The sequence below is a fragment of the Acipenser ruthenus genome, unplaced genomic scaffold (assembly GCF_902713425.1).
Source record: "Acipenser ruthenus unplaced genomic scaffold, fAciRut3.2 maternal haplotype, whole genome shotgun sequence".
NCBI lineage: Eukaryota > Metazoa > Chordata > Actinopteri > Acipenseriformes > Acipenseridae > Acipenser > Acipenser ruthenus.
The window spans coordinates 167,852-189,470 of record NW_026707953.1 but is presented as its reverse complement, the minus strand read 5'-3'; the positions used below and the strand labels follow the sequence as shown (position 1 = coordinate 189,470).

Below are 21,619 nucleotides of genomic sequence, written 5' to 3'. Positions count from 1 at the left end.
GCTATCGTGGTGAACTGTATTTTCCAGGAAACACACTGCAACGCATTGAAACAGAATGAAAGCTCCATCTATCCTGGAACAGCGGATACACTGAAGTGTTATTAAATAATAAAACCAAATGTCCAGAACACTTTGTCCCGATGTCTGTGAATTATTTTGTCCAGAATCACACAGTACCCAATCCCAATTAAATGTTATGATCTCTGTTCACTTTGCAGAGAGTATAATTTGCTAAACTCCAAACAGTACATTTTTTTATTTTTATTATTCTATTAAAGAAATAAAAAATGGTCCCGTCTCTAAACTATGTCACCGGCACTGGCCCCGCCCGGAGCCGAGACGAGCTCTGTGCACTTTTAACGTGCAGAGGTTATACTCTCTGCTCTGCTACTTCTAAGCCAAAAGTCCCAAAGTTAAACAATAATACAGCTGGGCACCAAAACAGCAATAAAGTAAACTGGTGTCTAATACCAGCCAACCTACTTTGTAATCCAAACAACTTTGCAAGAAAAACTTCCACACACAAAAACAGTACCTTCCAACAACTAGAATCCTGTAGAACTCCGTCAGTGTATACCCCACAGCCCCCTAAGTGATCTGCTGGCTTCCTTATATATCAGCAGACTCCTCCCAATTCATTAACCCCCAGGGCTTCTGGGGAATGTGGTTTTCAACCAGACAGCCATTTCTTAAAGGGCCTCCACCCTATCCTCACAATATATATCTACACACACACATATATATATATATATATATATATATATATATATTGTGAACAATCTGTTCTGTATTTTAGTGTGGTAGCCAACTGGCAGCATGAGAGGTGACACCGAGGCACTTGGTAAGGTTGAAGAATAGGCAGTTTTATTATTTTCTTAACCAAAAGTTCAAAGTCTCAACAGAACATTTATGAAAATAAACAAAACAAAAGAAACCCTGCCCACTAATCTCACTTCTTCAACCCTCTCTACTGCTTGCACGAGCTGTCCTCGTTGCAAGGGAAAACATGTTGCTTTAGCATAGAGACCAGTCCAAGTTCCATCTCGACGCTGCTGGTAACAGTAAACCTGGTCTCGGAACAAAAGTCTTGCCAGGTAAGTGTCAATGGTTCACTTTCTTTATAATCCACAAGGGCTCTTGGGAAATGTAGTTTGTAATCCTTTTCCAGGGGAACAGGTAAGTCTTCCAAGTAATCGAACCCTTGGTCGCCCTCTGCTGGTGAACACTGACATTGACAGCCTGCTGTTTGGCTGGATCCTGACGAACTAAACAAACAAATAAAACACAACTACCACCGTCCGTGTGGTTTGTTTCTATACTTGAAATTAAGCAACCAGCCTCACTCAAATAAAACACAGTCCTTGAAAAGAATGCAGTTGCTTAAAATAACACGTAAAATAGTCCACAAAGCACAGGCTTTTATAAATTCAGCGCGTGCACACTATACACGCTGGTATAAAACTTTGCCTGTTTCGTATTCAGTTTGGCAACAATTAATACAGCTGTGGAAAACGGGTTGAACGCTGTATACAGCAGGCACATAAGCAGGTGAGTAACAGTCCATTTCATATGGTGACTTTCTTTTAAAACAGGTACACACAGAACGCTGTCTTTCTTTTCAAAGAAACCAAGCACAAATGGATCCCGCAAGTCTGCGGTCTCGGTTACTCACTGGAGAGATCTGTTTGGCGAGTGCACCAGCTTCACTTCATTCCAGGCTGCAGACGCGTTGCAGCTTCCTCCGGCCAGACCAAAATATAAGCCCTACTCGCTTTTTATTTTGCAGTCACTCCACACAGGTACCTTCGGTTCTGGAATAAAGTAATCCTTTCTGGTCACCAACACTGTCGCCCTTTTTTAATCTCTGTTCCCGTACTTCTGCACAACGAAGCACGCTGCTCTTGTCTCTGTTCCACACCACTTAAACAGTTGCTGTACACTCTGTACCCAGCTAATGAAAAGGACCGACAACACCACTCGGTCTTTCAAAGTTGCTGCTATACAAAAAGTACCTTTCACAATTACCTTCCCCCCTTTCTAATTGCTGACCTGCCTTTTAAACCTCCCCGGATTCCCGCCGACATGTCACCTGACTACTGATCTTTGGAATCATGGGAGTTGAAGTTTCTTTATTTATTATTCCGTTCTGCCAACGTAACGCCCGTCTTTCTAGTTTTGAGCTTTGGGGGAAGATATCAGCATCCCCACGTTCCTGATACCTTCCTCGTGTGCTCAACACTGACGGTCTGTTACAATATATATATATATATATATATATATATATATATATATATATATATATATATATATATATATATACACACACTAATATATATATATATGTAAAACACCCTAACAATGCATCAATTACAGAAACATTGGTCTCTCTACTCAAAGCATTTTAAGACGTCACAGCATACATGCTTAATATGTATAGATGTTGTGTATGAGGAAATCGTATTTCATCACTTGCATTTTATGTCAACATTTACAGCTCTAAAAAAAAAAAATGATGTTAATACGAAATGTGCAAAAAATGCTTTGAGTATAGAGGCCATTGAATATCCCTCACTGTACCAATATACATCAGTGTTTTCTAAATTTCACATTAGCTACAGATCATTATTATTATTTATTTCTTAGCAGATACATTATTTTCATCCAATCTCAGTGTAGATACACTGATGTATATTAATTGTAGGTTATTAATCATGTTGTAATTTGCTCTTTGTATTTCAGTTACATATAACAGCAGTGAAAGGAGGAGTGTTGCCTGAGGTGAAACGGTGTACCCAATGCTGCAGATTGTATCACTGTCCATTTTGCCAGCCAAGCAAATATAAACCCAATAAATGCCTCCATTTAAAAAAGCACTTGGATGTCCATCTAAAGGGTGCAATGAAGTGTGATGGTTTGTTATTTAATAGTTTTTACATGTAACATTGTTGAAGGTTGTTTAATATATTTAGTGAACGATATGCATTTCATGTAAAATATTGTGCATAAAGTCATTAATACTTATTGTTTACATATGTTTATTTAAATGTTTATAGAGAATGCTCAGGGTACTCACTTTCAAATACAGTAGCTCCATAATTATTCATACCCTTTATTCAGTGTAAATGAAATGGGGGAATTTAATTAAAACTTGACCCACCAGCTAATCACAAAGTCAGAATTTAATGGTGGTTGTATTTATTAGTAGAAGAAAGTGCCCACTTATGATAAATCAAACTGCTATTAAGTACATATTTCTAATTTGGTTTTAGTGGATGGGTCCAAAATGTTGATTTAATCCCCCCAAAGCTGGTTTTAAAATATCAACAAAAAGCAAGTTTACATTCATTATTTCTTGCTATATCATAAAAACATATCTGTCAAAAACAACTGCATTTTAATTTTTAATATCCAAACTGCATTATATATTTGTAATAAAGTTCTTTGTTTGCAATTTTGATCTCCTTGTTTGTTTTCACAGTACTTTTGACAGGAAAGCAGGACTTCAATCAAAACAGATAAATAAGTGCTTTAAAAAAAAACATGAATGAATGACTGTGTTACTACTACTTTGTCAGGGGTGCAGAACTCTGGGGCAAGGTTTTCATTTTTTGATCCCCCTGAGGCCTTCATTACCTGATTTGAATTAATTTGCTTAATTGGACAAGTTTACCCTTTTATTTGCTCTTAAGCAGTTGGAGATTTACAGACAGCTACAAAAACCTGCTGGACTGACTGCGACTCTAGAGGAGCAGAATTGTGCACCACTAAATGTATATATTTACTTGATGTGGGATTTTGACAATTTATGTGTGGGAAAATTAAACACGTTCAGTCCAAATGTTTATTAATCGGAGAACATGTGGATGTCAATAAATGCATTATTACAAATATTAACCATCCATCCATCATCAATAACCACTTCATCCAATACAGGGTCATGGTGAGCTGGAGCTTAACCCGGCAGACACGGTGCAAGGCAGGACTACACCCAGGATGGGACACCAGTCCATCACTGGCCAACTCTCACACTCACACAAACATGCACACAGAGGGCAATTTAGAGTGACCAATCAACCTGACCAGTATGTTTTTGGATGAGGGGAGGAAACTGGTGTGCCTGGTGAAAACCAACACGAACACGGGGAGAACATGCAAACTCCCCTGAAATGGGAATCAAACCTGGGACCCTGGAGCTGTGAGGCAGCAGCGCTAACCACCACACCAACATGCCACAAACTATAACCTAATATACATGATGAATCATAAGAGCAAAGATTGTAATCAAGTTCTTCATTAAAACCTCCAGTGGTTACAGAACTCGTTATTATTATTATTTCTTTCTTAGCAGACACCCTTAGCCAGGGCGACTTACAATTGTTACAAGATATCACATTGTATGTAAAAAATAATTACCCATTTATACAGTTGGGTTTTTACTGGAGCAATCTAGGTAAAGTACCTTGCTCAAGGGTACAGCAGCAGTGTCCCCCACCCAGGATTGAACCCACAACCCTCCGGTCAGGAGTCCAGAGCCCTAACCACTACTCTACACTGCTACCCTATGTGTATGTAATCAAATAAATCTTCCAATTTTGATAGGAACAGATAAAATCCACCCTTTCTACTAATTCATTTCTATACCAACAAACATCACAGATGTGTTCAATGATTATAATCTTTAATACGAGGCTGTAGTTGGATTTTTATTAGCATCACAGCTTGTTATTTAGGGTTTGGGGTTAGGGTTGGTTTGTCTTTAATTCCACTTTTCGCCACCAACTGTACCTATAGGCAACCACTTTCACTTCAATACAACTGCACCTTGCTAAAAGAGACCCATTTAATCACCACCTCTATGTGATTTTTTTAGCTGATGCTTTTATTTAAAGTGACTTGTATGTGTGCTCATTTATAGAGCTGGGTATTTACTGGAGCAATCTGTGAAGTACCTGCTTGCTCAAGGTACCTGCTTGCTCAGCAGCAGTGCCTCACCTGGGTTTGAACCCTCAACCCTCCGGTAAAGAGTCCAGAGCCCTAAACACGAATCCACATGCTGGTATATCTATGTGAACATGTCCAGAGGTGAATATACCCTACATCTAATTCACTTTGTGCATGCTGCAAACTAACAACCATCCATCCAGCCATTATCATTAACCACGTACTCCTTTACAGGGTCGCAGTGAGCCGGAGCCTAACCCGGCATACACAGGGCGCAAGGCGAGGACTACATGCAAACTCCACACAGACTGCAAATTAACAGTTATAGAATATATATATATATATATATATATATATATATATATATATATATATATATATATATATATATATATATTTGTTCTGTATTTTAATGTGGTAGCCAACTGGCAGCATGAGAGGTGACACCGAGGCATTTGGTGAGGTTGAAGTTAAGGCAGTTTTTATTATTTCCTTAAACAAAGTTCAAAGACTCAACAGAACATTTTTGAAAATAAACAAAACAAAAGAAAACCTGCCCACTAATCTCACTTCTTCAACCCTCTCTATTGTTTGCACGAGCTGTCCTCGTTGCAAGGAAAAATGTATTGCTTTAGCAAACAGAGACCAGTCCAAGTTCCATCCAGTCGCTGCTGGTAACAGTAAATCTGCTCTCGGAACAGAAAGTCTCGCCAGGTAAGTGTCACTTGTTCACTTTCTTTATAATCCACAAGGGCTATCGGGAAATGTAGTTTGTAATCCTTTTCCAGGTGAACAGGCAAGTCTTCCAAGTAGTATGTCCCTTGGTACCAAAAAGACCACACCCTGTGTGGTCCACACAGGAACAACATGTGAGGATGCTCCTTTAGCGCCCCCTCACAGTCTTTGCCATTGCCACAGCACCTTGCGCTCTTTTGGTTCCTTTGTCGCCCTCTGCCGGTGAACACCGACACTAACAGCCTGCAGATTGGCTGGATCCTGACAAACTAAAACAAACATAAGAACATAAGAAAGTTTACAAATGAGGAGGCCATTCAGCCCATCTTGCTCGTTTGGTTGTTAGTTTCTTGAAGGATCCCAGGGTGTCAGCTTCAACAACATTACTGGGGAGTTGGTTCCAGACCCTCACAATTCTCTGTGTAAAAACGTGCCTCCTATTTTCTGTTCTGAATGCCCCTTTATCCAATCTCCATTTGTGACCCCTGGTCCTTGTTTCTTTTTTCAGGTCAAAGAAGTCCCCTGGGTCAACATTGTCTATACCGTTTAGGATTTTGAATGTTTGAATCAGATCGCCGCATAGTCTTCTTTGTTCAAGACTGAATAGGTTAAATTCTTTTAGCCTGTCTGCATACGACATGCCTTTTAAACCCGGGATAATTCTGGTTGCTCTTCTTTGCACTCTTTCTACAGCAGCAATATCCTTTTTGTAACGACGTGACCAGAACTGAACACAAAATTCTAGGTGAGGTCTTACTAATGCATTGTATGACTAAAAATGTAATCTGACTACAGGAAGTGAAATTGTAACCAGATTGCAGGAAGTGAAATTGTAACCAGATTGCAGGAGCTTGTTACAGGTAAAGCATACCTATACCTCGGGAGGCAGGATATGTGAATTAGAATTGATTTGCTCACTTTCCAGGAAGCCGATTTGAGGTTGACTGTGCGACCCTGATTGGCCTTGCACATCTCCTCCTTGTCACAGGTTTGAATGAATCAAAATACACTGCCCAATGAGATCCATCTGAAACAAACACACCAGAGTACAGAAACTTACAAAAACACAACCTTTGTCTTTATCTGAGGCTGTGAATAATACAGTTTAGTTGCAATAGTGCTGAAGGAGGCACTAGAGGCCAAATGCTGGTCTTCCTCATTCAGTTTAGTTTCATTAACAGCAGCAGTGTGGAGTAGTGGTTAGGGATCTGGGTTCAAATCCCAGGTGGGGACACACTGCTGCTGTACCCTTGAGCAAGCAAGTACTTTACCTAGATTGCTCCACTAAAAACACCAAGCTGTATAAATACGTGACGGAATTTGTATGTTATAATAACTGATTGTAAATCGCTTTGGATACAAGCGTCGACCAAATAAATCACAATAATAACACTGATGAAAGTACTGGAGCCTCACACTCAGTTTAGATTCAATAACACTGATGAAGGCACTAGAGGCACTGGTAGATGTTACCTGGCTGGTGACTGCAGTACACTGTTAGATGTTACCTGGCTGGTGACTGCAGTACACTGGTAGATGTTACCTGGCTGGTGACTGCAGTACACTGGTAGATGTTGCCTGGCTGAGGCTCGTGTGTCTCGTCACTTCCTCTGAGGTGTAAATGATGACCCCGTCCTGGGACAGCAGCAGCAGGAATCCCTCGATCGACGTCTCCACAGGTGCAGTCCTCTCCACCTCATTGTCCACTTCACCGCAGCCTGCCTCTGCTGGAACACACACCAGCGGTCACTGCTGATCAATTCTGGTTACTGTCAGCCAAGTACTGCTCTGTCATGTTTTCCCAGCTTTAAATGGACTATTACACAAGTTCTGGTCTCGTCTCAAGACAACATCAGCCTATTTCCAGAAAGTCACAGTCACAAAAATGATTTTGCAAGTCTGATTCATGTAACGGAATCCCTTTATTCACAGTATATGCTTGAGGTTCAACAAGTGCATGCACAAGTTCAGTGGTGCAGAATGTATTCATCAGAGAAACGCTTGTGGCTCAAGACAAGCTCCATGCACACACTGTATGGTAGTGGTTCCAAACTCCGGTCCTGTAGCTCCCCCCGGTCAGCCCTTCTGGTTTTTGTTCCAACCGAGCTGCCCTCAGTTATTTAATTGTACCCTTAATTGAACTAATAATTTGCCTAATCAGAGCTTTTTAATGATTTTAAACAGTTTGGAGGTTAAGTTAAGTATAATATTGTAGAACAAGGAACTTGAAATCTCCAACTTTTGAATAAGCTGCTAAACAATTGAAAAAGTCGAATTAAGCAACTCGTCAGTTCAATTCAGGGTTCAATTAAGTAATTGAGAACTTGGTTGAAACAAAACCCAGCAGGGCAGGGGGGCTCCAGAACTGGAGTTGGGAAGCACTGCTCTATGGAGTGGTCTGCAGCTTGTACCTTGTGGCTTTTGATCTATGGCACGCGGCTCGTGCATCGAGCGCCCTTCAGTCCAGCTCACCTGTATGCAGCAGTTCTCGGAGGCACAGGTTGCTCAGGGTCAGCCTCACGATGGACGCCTTGTCCAGCTGCTGGGCAGCGCCAAGGGGTAGGGGGAGCTGCAGGGCCAGCTGTGTGAAGACCTCGCTCTCCTTCTCTCCCTGACTCCGGGCAGCTTCACGAGACTTCTCCCTGTGCTTCTCAGAGCACACCCTGCAGGGGACAGACAGGAGAGGCAGGGATGGGTGGGGAGGTGCAGGGAGAAGCCAGGAGGTGCAGAGAGGAGGAGAAGGAGGGAGGATCAGGTAGCGGTGGGGAGGAGAGTTAGTGAAGCGGACCATAATTACATTGGACAAGTTTGCACTGACTGTGATGCCCCTTTGTGTTGGTCTCTCCACCTTTAAACTGCGTCACCCTGTGTGATGACGTCGTCACTCCTTAACAATACACTTTTATACTGTTTGCAAGTTTGAGCGTGTGGTAGATATGCAGAGAGCTCTCAACTACTTAAACTAACCCTTAATTAAGTTGGAGATTTCAAGTTACATATTGATGTAACTTAAAAAAAAAAGATGGTGAGTAAGTAAATTCAAGAAAATGCACAGAGTCCTTTTCTTCACTCAGTTGTTAGGTTTAATGAAATATGCAGGGAGTCTGGTCCCAGGTACAGGACAAACAGAATACTCGTTCTTACAATTGTTGCATGACATTAAATACCCTTCTGTATAGATGGTCCACCTCCTCTTTCTCTAACACTTAACCAATAGAAAAGGTACAACACATTATCCTGTTACCATATATTTCATTTAGTGTGAGTGTGTGTGTGTGGTGTGTGTGTGTCTGTGTGTGTAGTCTAGTGTGACGACCTCTGAACTCAGTGCATTCTTCAGACCCCTGGTGCCCCAAAAAGGTCCATACATCTGGTTTTTGTCATCTTCCTTGTTCCTATCTCTCCGTTTTGCCTGAGACCCTTTGAGTCCAGTGGCATTATCTCTTATTCTCCCTGTGAACCTTTGGGTCCAACGGCAGTCCCTGGGAGCCTTTTAGCTCCTTTATGCTTTGTATTCCCAAAAGTCTTAGAGGCTGGCCCCTTCTGGTCCACAGCATTGTTATCTTGCTAGCTTGCAGTCAATGTTGGACAAGAAGCTTGTAGATGCAAGGTCTCTTATCAATTGTTAGCAGTATATGCAATTTGAACCAAAGTCTGCTATCTGCAATATTAGTCTCTTTTCAGAAAAGAACACCAGTATAGCTTTGCCAGTTCACATGCGTAGCAAACTGCTAATCAATTCTCGATCCATGTTTTCCAACACATATAAAATTGAAAATCTATTTGAACCTGCATTTCGTTCCGTCTGCTTCAGTCTAATTGCCGAATGCATTGTGCGTTTGTTTTCTCCTGTGATTTAAATAATTAAACTATGTAAAGGATTAATTTTCCTACCGCGCTGGAGAGTAGCAGGGAGGCAGCAGAGAACCACGATGGAAGACACAGAGTAAAGGACGTTAAAATACAAAAATAAATAAACAAACAATAAAACAAAAACAGAATGAGCAGAGCACGGCCCTAACGGATGCCGACTCCAGGTTGCACGCACGCTGCCGAGCTGCTCTTTTTAAACAGACACGCTCCGCTGAGACCCGCCCACCAGCTAACTCCATTCAGCTGATGGCGATCCCAGATGGAGCGTGCCCTCCCCCGCATCGAAGTCAGTGCGCAGGACATATGCCCCGTCACAACTAGTACATTTAAACTATTAATTAAGGTTTAAAGGGGTGACGAAAAACAAACACCAACAACTTAAATCCGTAAATATACTGCAAAACATCTATGAAACGCCTTGCCGTTTATTTACAATATTTGCCAGTTGGCATGGCAGATATGGGAGACCGGTGTCTATTTGTGAACTTAGATGATAAACACCGCGTCTCAAACATCTTCAAATACTTCAGATGAAATCACAAAAAAAGCTCCTTCCAAAAACAATAAATAAAATAAAATAAAATATGAAGCTGAATTTTGCTGACCTCCTCTTATGCGGCTGTATTTCATTACTTTTTCAAGGTAGGTTCCGCTTGCTTGCAAACTAAACACCATTGTCAATATAAAGGGAATACATTTCCTTAGAAATCTCACCGACGATCACATTTCCAGCTTTCGGGATTTCCAGAGATTAGTAAAATGCGGTGTGGGTTGTAGTGGCATTTGAAACCAGAACGGATACTCAGCAAAGCCCGTGATAAATATATTTAAGTGCACTGCCTTGAAGTTGAATTGGTGGGAACATCGCCGTACATTATATTATTATTTCTAATGTTTAAAATAGACTATTTGAGGTTAAATATATTTGGAATCACTATTCATTTTAGCCCCGTTTTTCTCCTAATTTGGAATATCCAATTGTTTTTAAGACCGTATCTCACTGCTGCAACCCCCCGTAGTGACTCTGGAGAGGCGAAGACAAGCGTGCTCATGCATCCTCTGAAACACTCGCAATCAAAGCAACCTCTTTTTTTCACCCTGCAAGTCCACAGCTATGTCACCAGACCTATCGTGTCGGAGGACTAACGGGGATCCAGTGCCAACAGCACAGCCAGCTTACAGGCAGGCAGGCAGGCGCCCGGCCTCCACAGGAATCGCTGGTGCGCAGTGGTGAGAGAGGGATTACGCAACCGACTTGAGACCTCCCTGCCTGGGTGGAACTTGGCCAAAAGTGCGCCGCCCAAGGGAAGCTCCAGATTCAAATGTAAGTTTTATGGTATCCAGGTATATGCAATGTACTGTTTGTATTGTTTTTAAAATAATAAAAAAAACATCATTCTTAAAAACTGAGAACCAGGTTGCACTTCCATGCGGGCTGCGCTGCTTCCTGAACTCCAGGACAGTGTCTGTCTGCAAGGAAGCTCTCTGATCCTGAACAATGACGCAAGGAGGGGAGGAAGCTGCGGGTGAAAGCTTTGCTCAGTTTTGCTCAGCTCTATTCTGTTCTGCACTGAAAAAAATTGTGTTGAAATTAAACACAATCGTTGTTTTTGCCCTTCAACACAAAATGTGTTAAATGAACCACTTTATTTGTGTTGGTGTTTTTAAACCACCACAGTTTTAGAGCAACACAACAACATTAAGAACAAATTTTAACATGAAAAATAAACGTGAACACGAGTCACCTTCTTTAAATAATGTGTGTGTGTGTATATATATATACACACACACACATATATATATATATATATATATATATATATATATATATATATATATATGTATATGTGTCTGTGTTTTGCTTTTTAAATATGAGCTTATATGTCTGTAGGCGGGAAACTAACCATTTCCGTTTGCAACGGTGAAAACTGCAGCTCCTGTTGTGTGTGCGTGCGCGCGAGGCGTCTCCTTCGAACAGCGAGTTTCAATTACCACCTTTTAATGTAAGGCCTTGTATGTATTGCAGCAATAATACATCGCATATCATTGTATTTTATGGCACATAAATTATTCAAAATATTTTGACTAGTTTTTGAAAATACGTGACTGGTTTCGATCTTGCCTCACGGTGAGGCCTCTTCGTTAGTCCTGAAACCTGCTTCTTATTGTTGAGTATTTAGTACAGACGTGCTCAAATTTGTTGGTACCCCTCCTCAAAAAACGAAGAATGCACAATTTTCTCTGAAATAACTTGAAACTGACAAAAGTAATTGGCATCCACCATTGTTTATTCCATATTTAATAGAAATCAGACTTTGCTTTTGATTTTTTATTCAACATAATATTGTAAATAAGAAAACAAATGAAAATGGCATGGACAAAAATGATGGGACCACTAACCTAATATTTTGTTGCACAACCCTTAGAGGCAATCACTGCAATCAAACATTTTCTGTAGCTCTCAATGAGACTTCTGCACCTGTTAACAGGTAGTTTGGCCCACTCTTCCTGAGCAAACTGCTCCAGCTGTCTCAGGTTTGATGGGTGCCTTCTCCAGACTGCAAGTTTCAGCTCTTTCCATAGATGTTCGATAGGATTCAGATCAGGACTCATAGAAGGCCACTTCGGAATAGTCCAATGTTTTGTTCTTATCCATTCTTGGGTGCTTTTAGCTGTGTGTTTTGGGTCATTATCCTGTTGGAGGACCCATGACCTGCGACTGAGACAGAGCTTTCTGACACTGGGCAGTACGTTTCGCTCCAGAATGCCTTGATAGTCTTGAGATTTCATTGTGCCCTGCACAGATTCAAGGCACCCTGTGCCAGGCGCAGCAAAGCAGCCCCAAAACATAACCGAGCCTCCTCCATGTTTCACTGTAGGTATGGTGTTCTTTTCTTTGAAAGCTTCATTTTTTCGTCTGTGAACATAGAGCTGATGTGACTTGCCAAAAAGCTCCAGTTTTGACTCATCGGTCCAAAGGACATTCTCCCAGAAGGATTGTGGCTTATCAATATGCATTTTAGCAAATTCCAGTCTGGCTTTTTTATGTTTTTCTTTCAAAATTGGAGTCCTCCTGGGTCTTCTTCCATGGAGCCCACTTTTGCTCAAAAAGCGACGGATGGTGCGATCAGAAACTGACGTACCTTCACCTTGGAGTTCAGCTTGTATCTCTTTGGCAGTTATCCTTGGTTCTTTTTCTACCATTTGCACTATCCTTCTGTTCAATCTGGGGTCGATTTTCCTCTTGTGGCCGCGCCCAGGGAGGTTGGCTACAGTTCCATGGACCTTAAACTTCTTAATAATATTTGCAACTGTTGTCACAGGAACATCAAGCTGCTTGGAGATGGTCTTGTAGCCTTTACCTTTACCATGCTTGTCTATTATTTTCTTTCTGATCTCCTCAGACAACTCTCTCCTTTGCTTTCTCTGGTCCATGTTCAGTGTGGTGCACACAATGATACCAAACAGCACAGTGACTACTTTTCTCCATTTAAATAGGCTGAATGACTGATTACAAGATTGGAGACATGTGTGATACTAATTAAAGAAACTAATTAGTTTGAAATATCACTATAATCCAATTATTTATTACCTTTTCTAAGGGGTACCAACAAATGTGTCCAGGCCATTTTAGAATATCTTTGTAGAATAAGCAATAATTCATCTCTTTTCACAGCTTCTTTGCTTTATTCTATGACATACCAAAGGCATGCAAGTATACATGATAAAATAGCTTTTAATTTCATCACTTTTCAGGAGGAATGAAGCATTATTTCAATGAGCTATAAGGGTACCAACAAATTTGAGCACGTCTGTAAATTTAAAATGAACAAGAAGATTTTTTTTAAATGCTGAAATAAAATTAATATGTTAGCATACATAGACACCCAGCCTTTGAAGCGTTGTACAAAAGGTCATCTTTTTCCACCTCAACATGATTTATGTTGAGGTGGAAAAAGATGATTTATGTATGATTTATGTATGAAGTATTAATTACTGTTTTAATTACTTTATTTTCAGGTGGTACTAATAAACCTTTCACTCCTGGGATGTCAGGTGAGCAAACCCATCATGAAACAAGGGGCGCAATTCTAAGATTGCAAAATATGGGCCACTGGCCTCTAACAAAGATGTCATTTTTGACATAATGAAGTACACATTTCAATCACGTCAGCAGAGGATTAAGGAAGAACATCCTGTGGTCAAGGCAATTCTAAGACAGTATCCCCACTTTCTGGATGTGCCTGGCCTTGTGAGCTACATTTTCTTCCCCCTCAGATTGCTAATTACAATTCTGAAACATGTTGTAAATAGCTTTAACATGTTATTTTTCTCAGTAAATACACTCCCCCATGTAAGCTGTGTATGAGGACTTGTGAAATATACATACTGTATTTTATTATCTTTTATAATAATATTGTATTATTGTTTTTCCCCCTTCCCATTATGCCACCCAACTAAAAAAAAAAAAAGTCTTGTCATTTTTTCGGAAGCAGTATGTGAAGCTGATGTTGACTGCTTGGTGGCCCTCTTACCAGTGATGGGGAAACACAGAACCAATGCTTTTGCAGCAAAATCCTACCTCATGGAAGAGACTCCAGTAAGTATGTGGGATCTAAACATGTTTACATTGCAGTCTTTGTTTTAAATTTATAAATCATGAAAGAGTGACGTACTGTTGTCAAATGTTCATGGCCCCTCTCCTACATTGAGTGCAGACTCAGAATACCTATTGCCTAATGTATTGCAGTTAATGTTTGCCTTTTTTCTGTAACAGTCATTACATTTGGTTTGTAAAACATGGACTCATATGTTTTAAAGGGTAAGTAAAGATGTGTTTTTTATTGTGTTACATGTTCCTCTGTGTTGCTACCAGGTGCAAAGATTAATTTTTTTTTTGACCACTTTTTTTTGCTATTTTAAATTGCATTCCACTTTTGTTCTGTCTCCAGGATGGCTTTGAATCTCCTTGCGCAGAAATACATTTCCCATCATCTTCCAGCTTATGAGCAGGAGGATGACCGCAAATGTAGTTCTGAGCAGGGAGATGAGAAGCCATGTGATTAAAACAATACACACACCTTACTTAAAAAGGGTTGTGCAACGTATGAGAACATGTAGCATACAAAAATACCTTTAGTTACCCTTTAAACTTACATATATTATTTTTATGTTTTAGTTGGGAACCTCTATTGAAGACTTCTTGAAGCTGAGTGACCAGAAAAACCATCAACTTGCCAGAACTCAACCCTATCATCTGAGTATTGGAGATTGTGCTACTGAGAAATCCTTTTATATTATATCAGATGGACATGCAGTAATTGTTGAACCCAAGAAGATAAGCTCTGCCATTGTACAGTTGTTCCAGTTTTATTGCGTGACAAATGTGCGCTATCCTCCCAAGCTCAGTAAATTCTTCAGCTTTCTAGAAGTGTTTGTCTTTGGCATAAACACTGTATTAACTGCTGCGAGCAATTCCTTATTGGGCAACACCCTTAAAGGTACAGAGATGTTCCAGAAAATGTGTCCCACACAAGCAGAACATTGCTGCAACTGTTAAAGGGTAACTGAAGGCGTTTTGTTTGATTCTTTTTATTGTTACATGTTCCTGTGTATTGCTATATGAACTGGTTAAGTAAGTTGTGTGTATTGTTATATATATTTATTTATTTTGACATTTTGACCACTTTTTTAAACGGATAAATTGCCCTCCACTCAAGATGCCTTCTCATGCACCTGCTCAAAATGACATTTCCCATCATCCTCCTGCTAACATGTGACTACAATGGATTTACCACTGAGTGGGAGGGTGATGGGAAATGTAGTTTTGAGCAGGTGCATGAGAAGGCATCTTGGAGCTATCTTGTCATGCTGGGCACGTGCGTCTGCTAATAAATAAATAATAATCTTGGAGGCAGTGCAAAAAAAAAAAAAAAAACGTCCTTTAACACCAGCAGCATTTTTTTTTAGCCTGACCTCACATAACTGCTGTCATCTTTTGTTTACTTCCCAGCTGAGGAAAAAGTTGCTCAGCAGATTATAAAAATACTGCTATGAATTAATGTAATGATTAATATCTGTTAAATATGGACTATTGTCTTGTAATTTGGACCATTTACCTTGTATTTTGGACCAGTCATACATAAAATAATTTATAGCTTATCGTTCAGAATACTAGCATGAAAAAAATAAGTTTTTTTTTTTATCCTTTTTTGGTAAAAAAAAATGTATTAATGTAAATGAACTTAATAAAATCAGATGTACTTTCTTTTAATTTGTGTCGCATCCATTATTGTTTAATCCCTGAACAATCATAGTGTGTATTTAATTTAGTGCAACAATTTGCCTTTCTTTTGACAGCCCCACAAAACAACAAAATTAACACAACGTTGTATGGGATTTTTAAATACTAATTTGTGTTGTATTTAAGTCTGCACACTAATATGTGTTTTATATAACACAATATTGCGTTATACCCACAGAAAATATTGAACACCACATTTGTGTGAAGTGCAACACAAAATTGTGTAATTCAATCAGCGCACAATAATTGTGTTGATCTTAACACGAACTTGTGTTGTCCCTGTTTGAACACCAGGTTTGTGTTATTTCTAACACTAGTTGTGTTGTTTTCAACACATTTTTTTTTCAGTGTGTTCGGTTCTGCTCTGGAAGTAAACTTTTCTCAGCTTTGAAAGCGTCAGGTTCCCAGTGTTTAGCACTGCATAGTACTCTTAAGATGTGACAATTAAGTAAAGATAAGTGGCTCGTTTCCTTGTTATAGCTGAGTGACGCACTGCCCCCCTCACCCCCTGCGCACCACGTGAGAAGGAGGGGCCGCGCCGATCTGACTCTCAATGCCCACTCTGAGGGAAACACGGTGTTCTCAGACTTGCTTGCTTGTTGTTCCTGCTTATTTATGCAATAGAAGCCTACAAAAATACAGTCTTGGCAAGGTGTGCGTGCGCGCGCACGTGTGTGTGTGTGTGTGTGTGTGTGTGTGTGTGTGAGTCCACACAATCACCAACAAATCTACCATGTTTCCCCTTAACCTTCCTGTACCCTTGTACTTTACCTAGGTTGCTCCAGTAAAAACCTAACCGTATAAATGGATAATTGCATGTAAAAATAATGTGACAGCTGTAAGTATAATAATAACAAACACGTATATCTGCTCCTGGTACTGTATTTTTTCCAGGTTAAACGATTGTCTGTGTTCCACAGACACAAACCCAACCCACATACCCAACCATGTCAAATATACTCCTAGTATATCATTAGGTACCAACAAAATACAATTATGAAAATGCTACTTCCAGTACCAAAATGATGACTGCATGTGAACTGTATTACATAAAAAGTTAATTTATTCTGATTCCAAACGCGTTACTTTCTCAATGCAAGATGTAGGCATACACAGTGCTGTATAAAATCCCATATACTGTATAATAATATTTCCATTATGACGTTGTACTGCCGAAACGGCCAAGAGACAGCTGTGCTCTTTTAACACACTGAATTATTTCAGCTTTAAAAACTTTTTGTCATGGAAAAAGACCACAGAGCTGGAAGGGATCGGTAAATATAAAAGAAAGTATGGAATTCAACTTATGGACAAGTTCAAGTAAGAGCAGATATTTTGATCCATTTATGTATGAGCAGGATCAGATATAGGCGTGCTAGAAGTGCAGTAGAGGAGTGAATAGAGGAACAGCAACTATACAAAATGCTGCAAATAGTATATACAGATTTAGTAAATCCAAATCGAATTGAGAGCAATAGCAGAACAGTGCAGCAAAGTGTAGAGCAGATAAGTGCAAAAGACAAGCTGCAGAAAATACAGATCCAGCTGGGAGCCATTTAGAAGAGCTTCTCTCAATGACTTCATCAAATGATTAAAAACGCCTTGAGATGCGTGCATTTAGGCACTTCAGAAAATAAATATTATTAACTAATAATTTGCTTAATTGGAACTTTTACAATTATTATGCGCTCTTAAAGAAAAGAGCTGGAGATTTCAAGTTACCTTGTTTTAAAGGTTTTATAATAGCCTTGAAATCTCCAGCTTTTTGTACAAGCTAAAAAATAATTTAAAAGCTTTGATAAGGTTCATTATTTTTTCAATTACAGGTTTAAGTTATTGACAGCAGCTCTTTCAGAACAAAAAGCAGAGAGAACTGATGCTCTATAGGACAGCGGTTCAAAGGTCCTGTCCCGGAGCCCCCGCCTGCCTGCCCTGCTGGTTTTTGTTCGAAACGAGCTGCTCTCAATTACTTCATTGAACCCTGAATTTAACTAATAATTTGCCTAATTGAAGCTTTAATTATTTGAAACAGTTGGAGATTTATAAGCAGTGGCGGCTGGTGGGTCTTTTGTAAGGTGGGGCAGAAACCTGATAACTCCCCCAAATTTTATATATATATATATATTACATTAAAACTATTTACATTGTTTCCATTTAACTTATCAACATTCACATTACATTAAAAAGTGAGTGAGAGTGAGTGAGTGAGAGTGATGGTGTGTGTAAATTCATTATTTTGCTCAGCTGACACAGAATCACACATGTGAGGATCAGAAACAGTCAGGCATTTACCTATAAAGAAACTTTGCACGTCTCTCTTTCTGGGAGGCAGACCTCTCAATGACCTTTTTTTATTGAACTCTGGGATGTCCTCAGTGAGTTTCTTCTTTCTGGAGAGCATTGCAAGCCTTGGTTTTGCGAGCCTTCACTCTCATCATGGCCACATAAAGCTAGCTCAAAGGCAAATATGCAAGTTCCTGTCTACCTCTTCGTTGTGTTTTTGAATTCTGTTTCTGTAGCCCTCATCCAGTTGGGTAGCTTTGTAACTTTGCCCAACATCGCTAGCTTTACCACATTTTGCATATGGGTTTTACCGTGTTCGTACTTTTTCGTCTTTTCCGAGATGTGCTTCATGTCGCTCACCCCTCGGTCAGTTGTCCGAAACAGCAGACATGGAAAGCAGAACACTGTGTTGCGTGTTGCACACCCACACAGCCAGGGCTTTTTCTCGTACCATGTTCTGGAGAATGCCCGGTTGTACAGTTTCCCCCTGTCGCTGATTTACTGTACTATTTGGCTGATCCAGGCCCAACTCACTGATCTGTGAGTTGCTGTAGACAGAGCACGACGTTCATTGGCCTTTCTTGTTCTGTCAACGTTCACTTTCTAACAAAAATTGTTGCGAGCTACAGACTTCTTCTTCTCTTTCTCCTTGTTTAATGTTCTTATTCTAAGGCTGCTATTTGGCTACAACATTAATCGTCTTGATAAATATAGCAATATTTTATAAACAGCCATCTAGTGTGTCTGGGTGGTAACTGCATAGACTCCCCATTGGGCCTTAAATTCACCGTCCAAATGGGATTAATAGGAGCAGTGAAAAGCTAGGCTGCAATTTCGGCCAAAATCATAAGAGCGCATGCTCATGAATGGTCATCCTCCGGGCACGACCCCCCGGAACAAGGAGAAGAGGCATATGATCAGCACAACCAGCGATTTGGCATTAATACTTTTTTCCCATAAAATGCACATTTGCTGTGGATAATAACAACTAAGAACATGAGTAAATGTCAGAATTAAGCACTTAAATGTTCACAGTTGTTTTTATGATTTTTTTTTTTTTTTTCTTGTGTTCTGCTATGGTGGGGCGGTGCCCTAGCGCCCCTGTTTATAAGTTAAACAATTAAAAAAAGTCTAATTAAGCGACTCGTTAGTTCAATTGAGGGTTTAATGAAGTAATTGAGAGTAACGGTTGGAACAAAAACCAGAAGACACAGGGAGTCCCCAGGAGGAAGACTGAAGACCAATGCTTTACCTGCACTGTCCCTCCTGTGCTTCACAATGCTTCCCTGTGCTTTACCTGCACTGTCCCTCTATGTGCTTCTTCACAATGCTTCCCTGTGCTTTAACTGCACTGTCCCTCTCTGTGCTTCTTCACAATGCTTCCCTGTGCTTTAACTGCACTGTCCCTCTCTCTGTGCTTCTTCACAATGCTTCCCTGTGCTTTACCTGCACTGTCCCTCTCTGTGCTTCTTCACAACGCTTCTCTGTGCTTTACCTGCACTGTCCCTCTCTCTGTGCTTCACAATGCTTCCCTGTGCTTTACCTGCACTGTCCCTCTCTCTGTGCTTCTTCACAATGCTTCCCTGTGCTTTACCTGCACTGTACCTCTCTCTGTGCTTCTTCACAATGCTTCCCTGTGCTTTACTTGCACTGTCCCTCTCTCCGTGCTTCACAATGCTTCCCTGTGCTTTACCTGCACTGTCCCTCTCTCTGTGCTTCTTCACAATGCTTCCCTGTGCTTTACTTGCACTGTCCCTCTCTCTGTGCTTCACAATGCTTCCCTGTGCTTTACCTGCACTGCCCCTCTCTGTGCTTCTTCACAATGCTTCTCTGTGCTTTACTTGCACTGTCCCTCTCTCTGTGCTTCACAATGTTTCCCAGTGCTTTACCTGCACTGCCCCTCTCTGTGCTTCTTCACAATGCTTCTCTGTGCTTTACCTGCACTGTCCCTCTCTCTGTGCTTCACAATGCTTCCCTGTGCTTTACCTGCACTGCCCCTCTCTGTGCTTCTTCACAATGCTTCTCTGTGCTTTACTTGCACTGTCCCTCTCTCTGTGCTTCACAATGCTTCCCTGTGCTTTACCTGCACTGCCCCTCTCTGTGCTTCTTCACAATGCTTCTCTGTGCTTTACTTGCACTGTCCCTCTCTCTGTGCTTCACAATGTTTCCCAGTGCTTTACCTGCACTGCCCCTCTCTGTGCTTCTTCACAATGCTTCTCTGTGCTTTACCTGCACTGTCCCTCTCTCTTTGCTTCTTCACAATGCTTCCCTGTGCTTTACCTGCACTGTCCCTCTCTCTGTGCTTCTTCACAATGCTTCCCTGTGCTTTACCTGCACTGTCCCTCTCTCTGTGCTTCTTCACAATGCTTCCCTGTGCTTTACCTGCACTGTCCCTCTCTCTGTGCTTCTTCACAACGCTTCCCTGTGCTTTACCTGCACTGTTCCTCTCTGTGATTCACAATGCTTCTCTATGCTTTACCGTCTCTCCCTGTGATTTTTTTTTTTTTTTTAGTTCACGTTGCTGGGGTTTCAGAAGTAAAATCTCCAACATATTTATTTTCTTTCTTTATGTCAAAATGACTTTAAATCTAATCGTTTGCCGCTGATTTCATAAAAGTTCTTTCATTATTTCTAAATAAGAAAGACAGGCCTATTGATGGATTCGGAATATCGTATTCATAGATAGCGTCTATTTCTCACGAAATATAAAACATATTACACACAAAATAAATGTGTAAGACAACCTCGGGTTATTTAATATCTTGATATCATATTTATTTTAAACGTGTATGAAAGCACAACATGTTCTAAATTAAATTGATGTCGATGTAATTTTTAAAATATAGGGTAACAGACGTTGTAGAAATGTATTTTTTTAAAGCTACAATTAACAATGAATGCTTTGACAGAATAAACTTTTTTTTTTAATGAAAACAAAAATAAAATATATATTCCAAGCTATTAAAAGTATTAAAGATATCCAAGACTATGCTCCGAACTGAATTATTTCCCATTTGAATCCCGGAACGTATTTTATTTACTGTATCTGCTCTTGAACTTTCCACTGAATTGAAATTACGTATTGTATTTTGTGTTTGTTGTTCGTTAATTTCAGACTTTGTTGTTTAGGTTACTGCATAAGGTACTTGATCTTAAGTGTACTGTGATGTATTTATTTTTTAATATGATATTTATCTGCAAATAATTCTTACAGCATTCTGTACTTTAATAATAATAAACGCCACTTACCGTTTCGTGGGGTTTCTTTCGCTCATTTCCATAAAAAAAGAAAATAAATATTATTTATTTATTACAATTTGTACAAGACGGCGATTAGTTTCGAGCTGCGCTATTGAGCTCGTGCAGCGCGCCTTCTTCAGGACTCCCAGGTGAGCGCGGCTCGAGCACGGCAAGCTTGGCTGACCGCGAGATCCTGTCCTGTCACGCGCGCATGTAGACAAAAGCCGAACAGGACTCCGCTGG

The 21,619-nt window shown here is 40.2% G+C and overlaps 1 protein-coding gene across 6 annotated transcripts; it reads right to left on the bottom strand.

Annotated features, from left to right (window-relative positions):
* Window positions 1-5,410: 5,410 nt before the first annotated feature.
* On the bottom strand, window positions 5,411-21,532 carry LOC131728555 (hypoxia-inducible factor 1-alpha-like). 6 transcript variants are annotated; one of them, XR_009322723.1, is made up of 4 exons: window positions 8,149-9,202; window positions 7,220-7,403; window positions 6,595-6,703; window positions 5,411-5,945 (listed from the first exon to the last, which is right to left on the bottom strand). XR_009322723.1 is itself a non-coding variant. In XM_059019573.1 (4 exons), the coding sequence occupies exons 1-4, from the start codon at window positions 21,415-21,417 to the stop codon at window positions 5,912-5,914; spliced, it is 441 nt and encodes a 146-aa protein (XP_058875556.1). In that variant the 5' UTR covers window positions 21,418-21,532; the 3' UTR covers window positions 5,411-5,911. The 6 variants fall into 6 exon arrangements, 5 of the variants coding, with proteins under 5 accessions (XP_058875556.1, XP_058875555.1, XP_058875552.1 ...); XM_059019573.1 differs by lacking the exon at window positions 6,595-6,703 and adding an exon at window positions 21,386-21,532 and having other exon boundaries at window positions 8,149-8,339; XM_059019572.1 differs by lacking the exon at window positions 6,595-6,703 and having other exon boundaries at window positions 7,185-7,403.
* Window positions 21,533-21,619: the final 87 nt, after the last annotated feature.

Excerpts from the sequence above, each read along its gene's own strand:
- LOC131728555 (XM_059019569.1), bottom strand. The coding sequence starts at position 8,467 with ATGGTCCGCTTCACTAACTCTCCTCCCCACCGCTACCTGATCCTCCCT. Across the intron at positions 7,404-8,148 it reads CCGAGAACTGCTGCATACAG|CAGAGGCAGGCTGCGGTGAA; the intron begins GTGAGCTGGACT and ends TGTGTGTTCCAG. Across the intron at positions 5,946-7,219 it reads GTACTGCAGTCACCAGCCAG|TTTGTCAGGATCCAGCCAAT; the intron begins GTAACATCTACC and ends TGTTTGTTTTAG.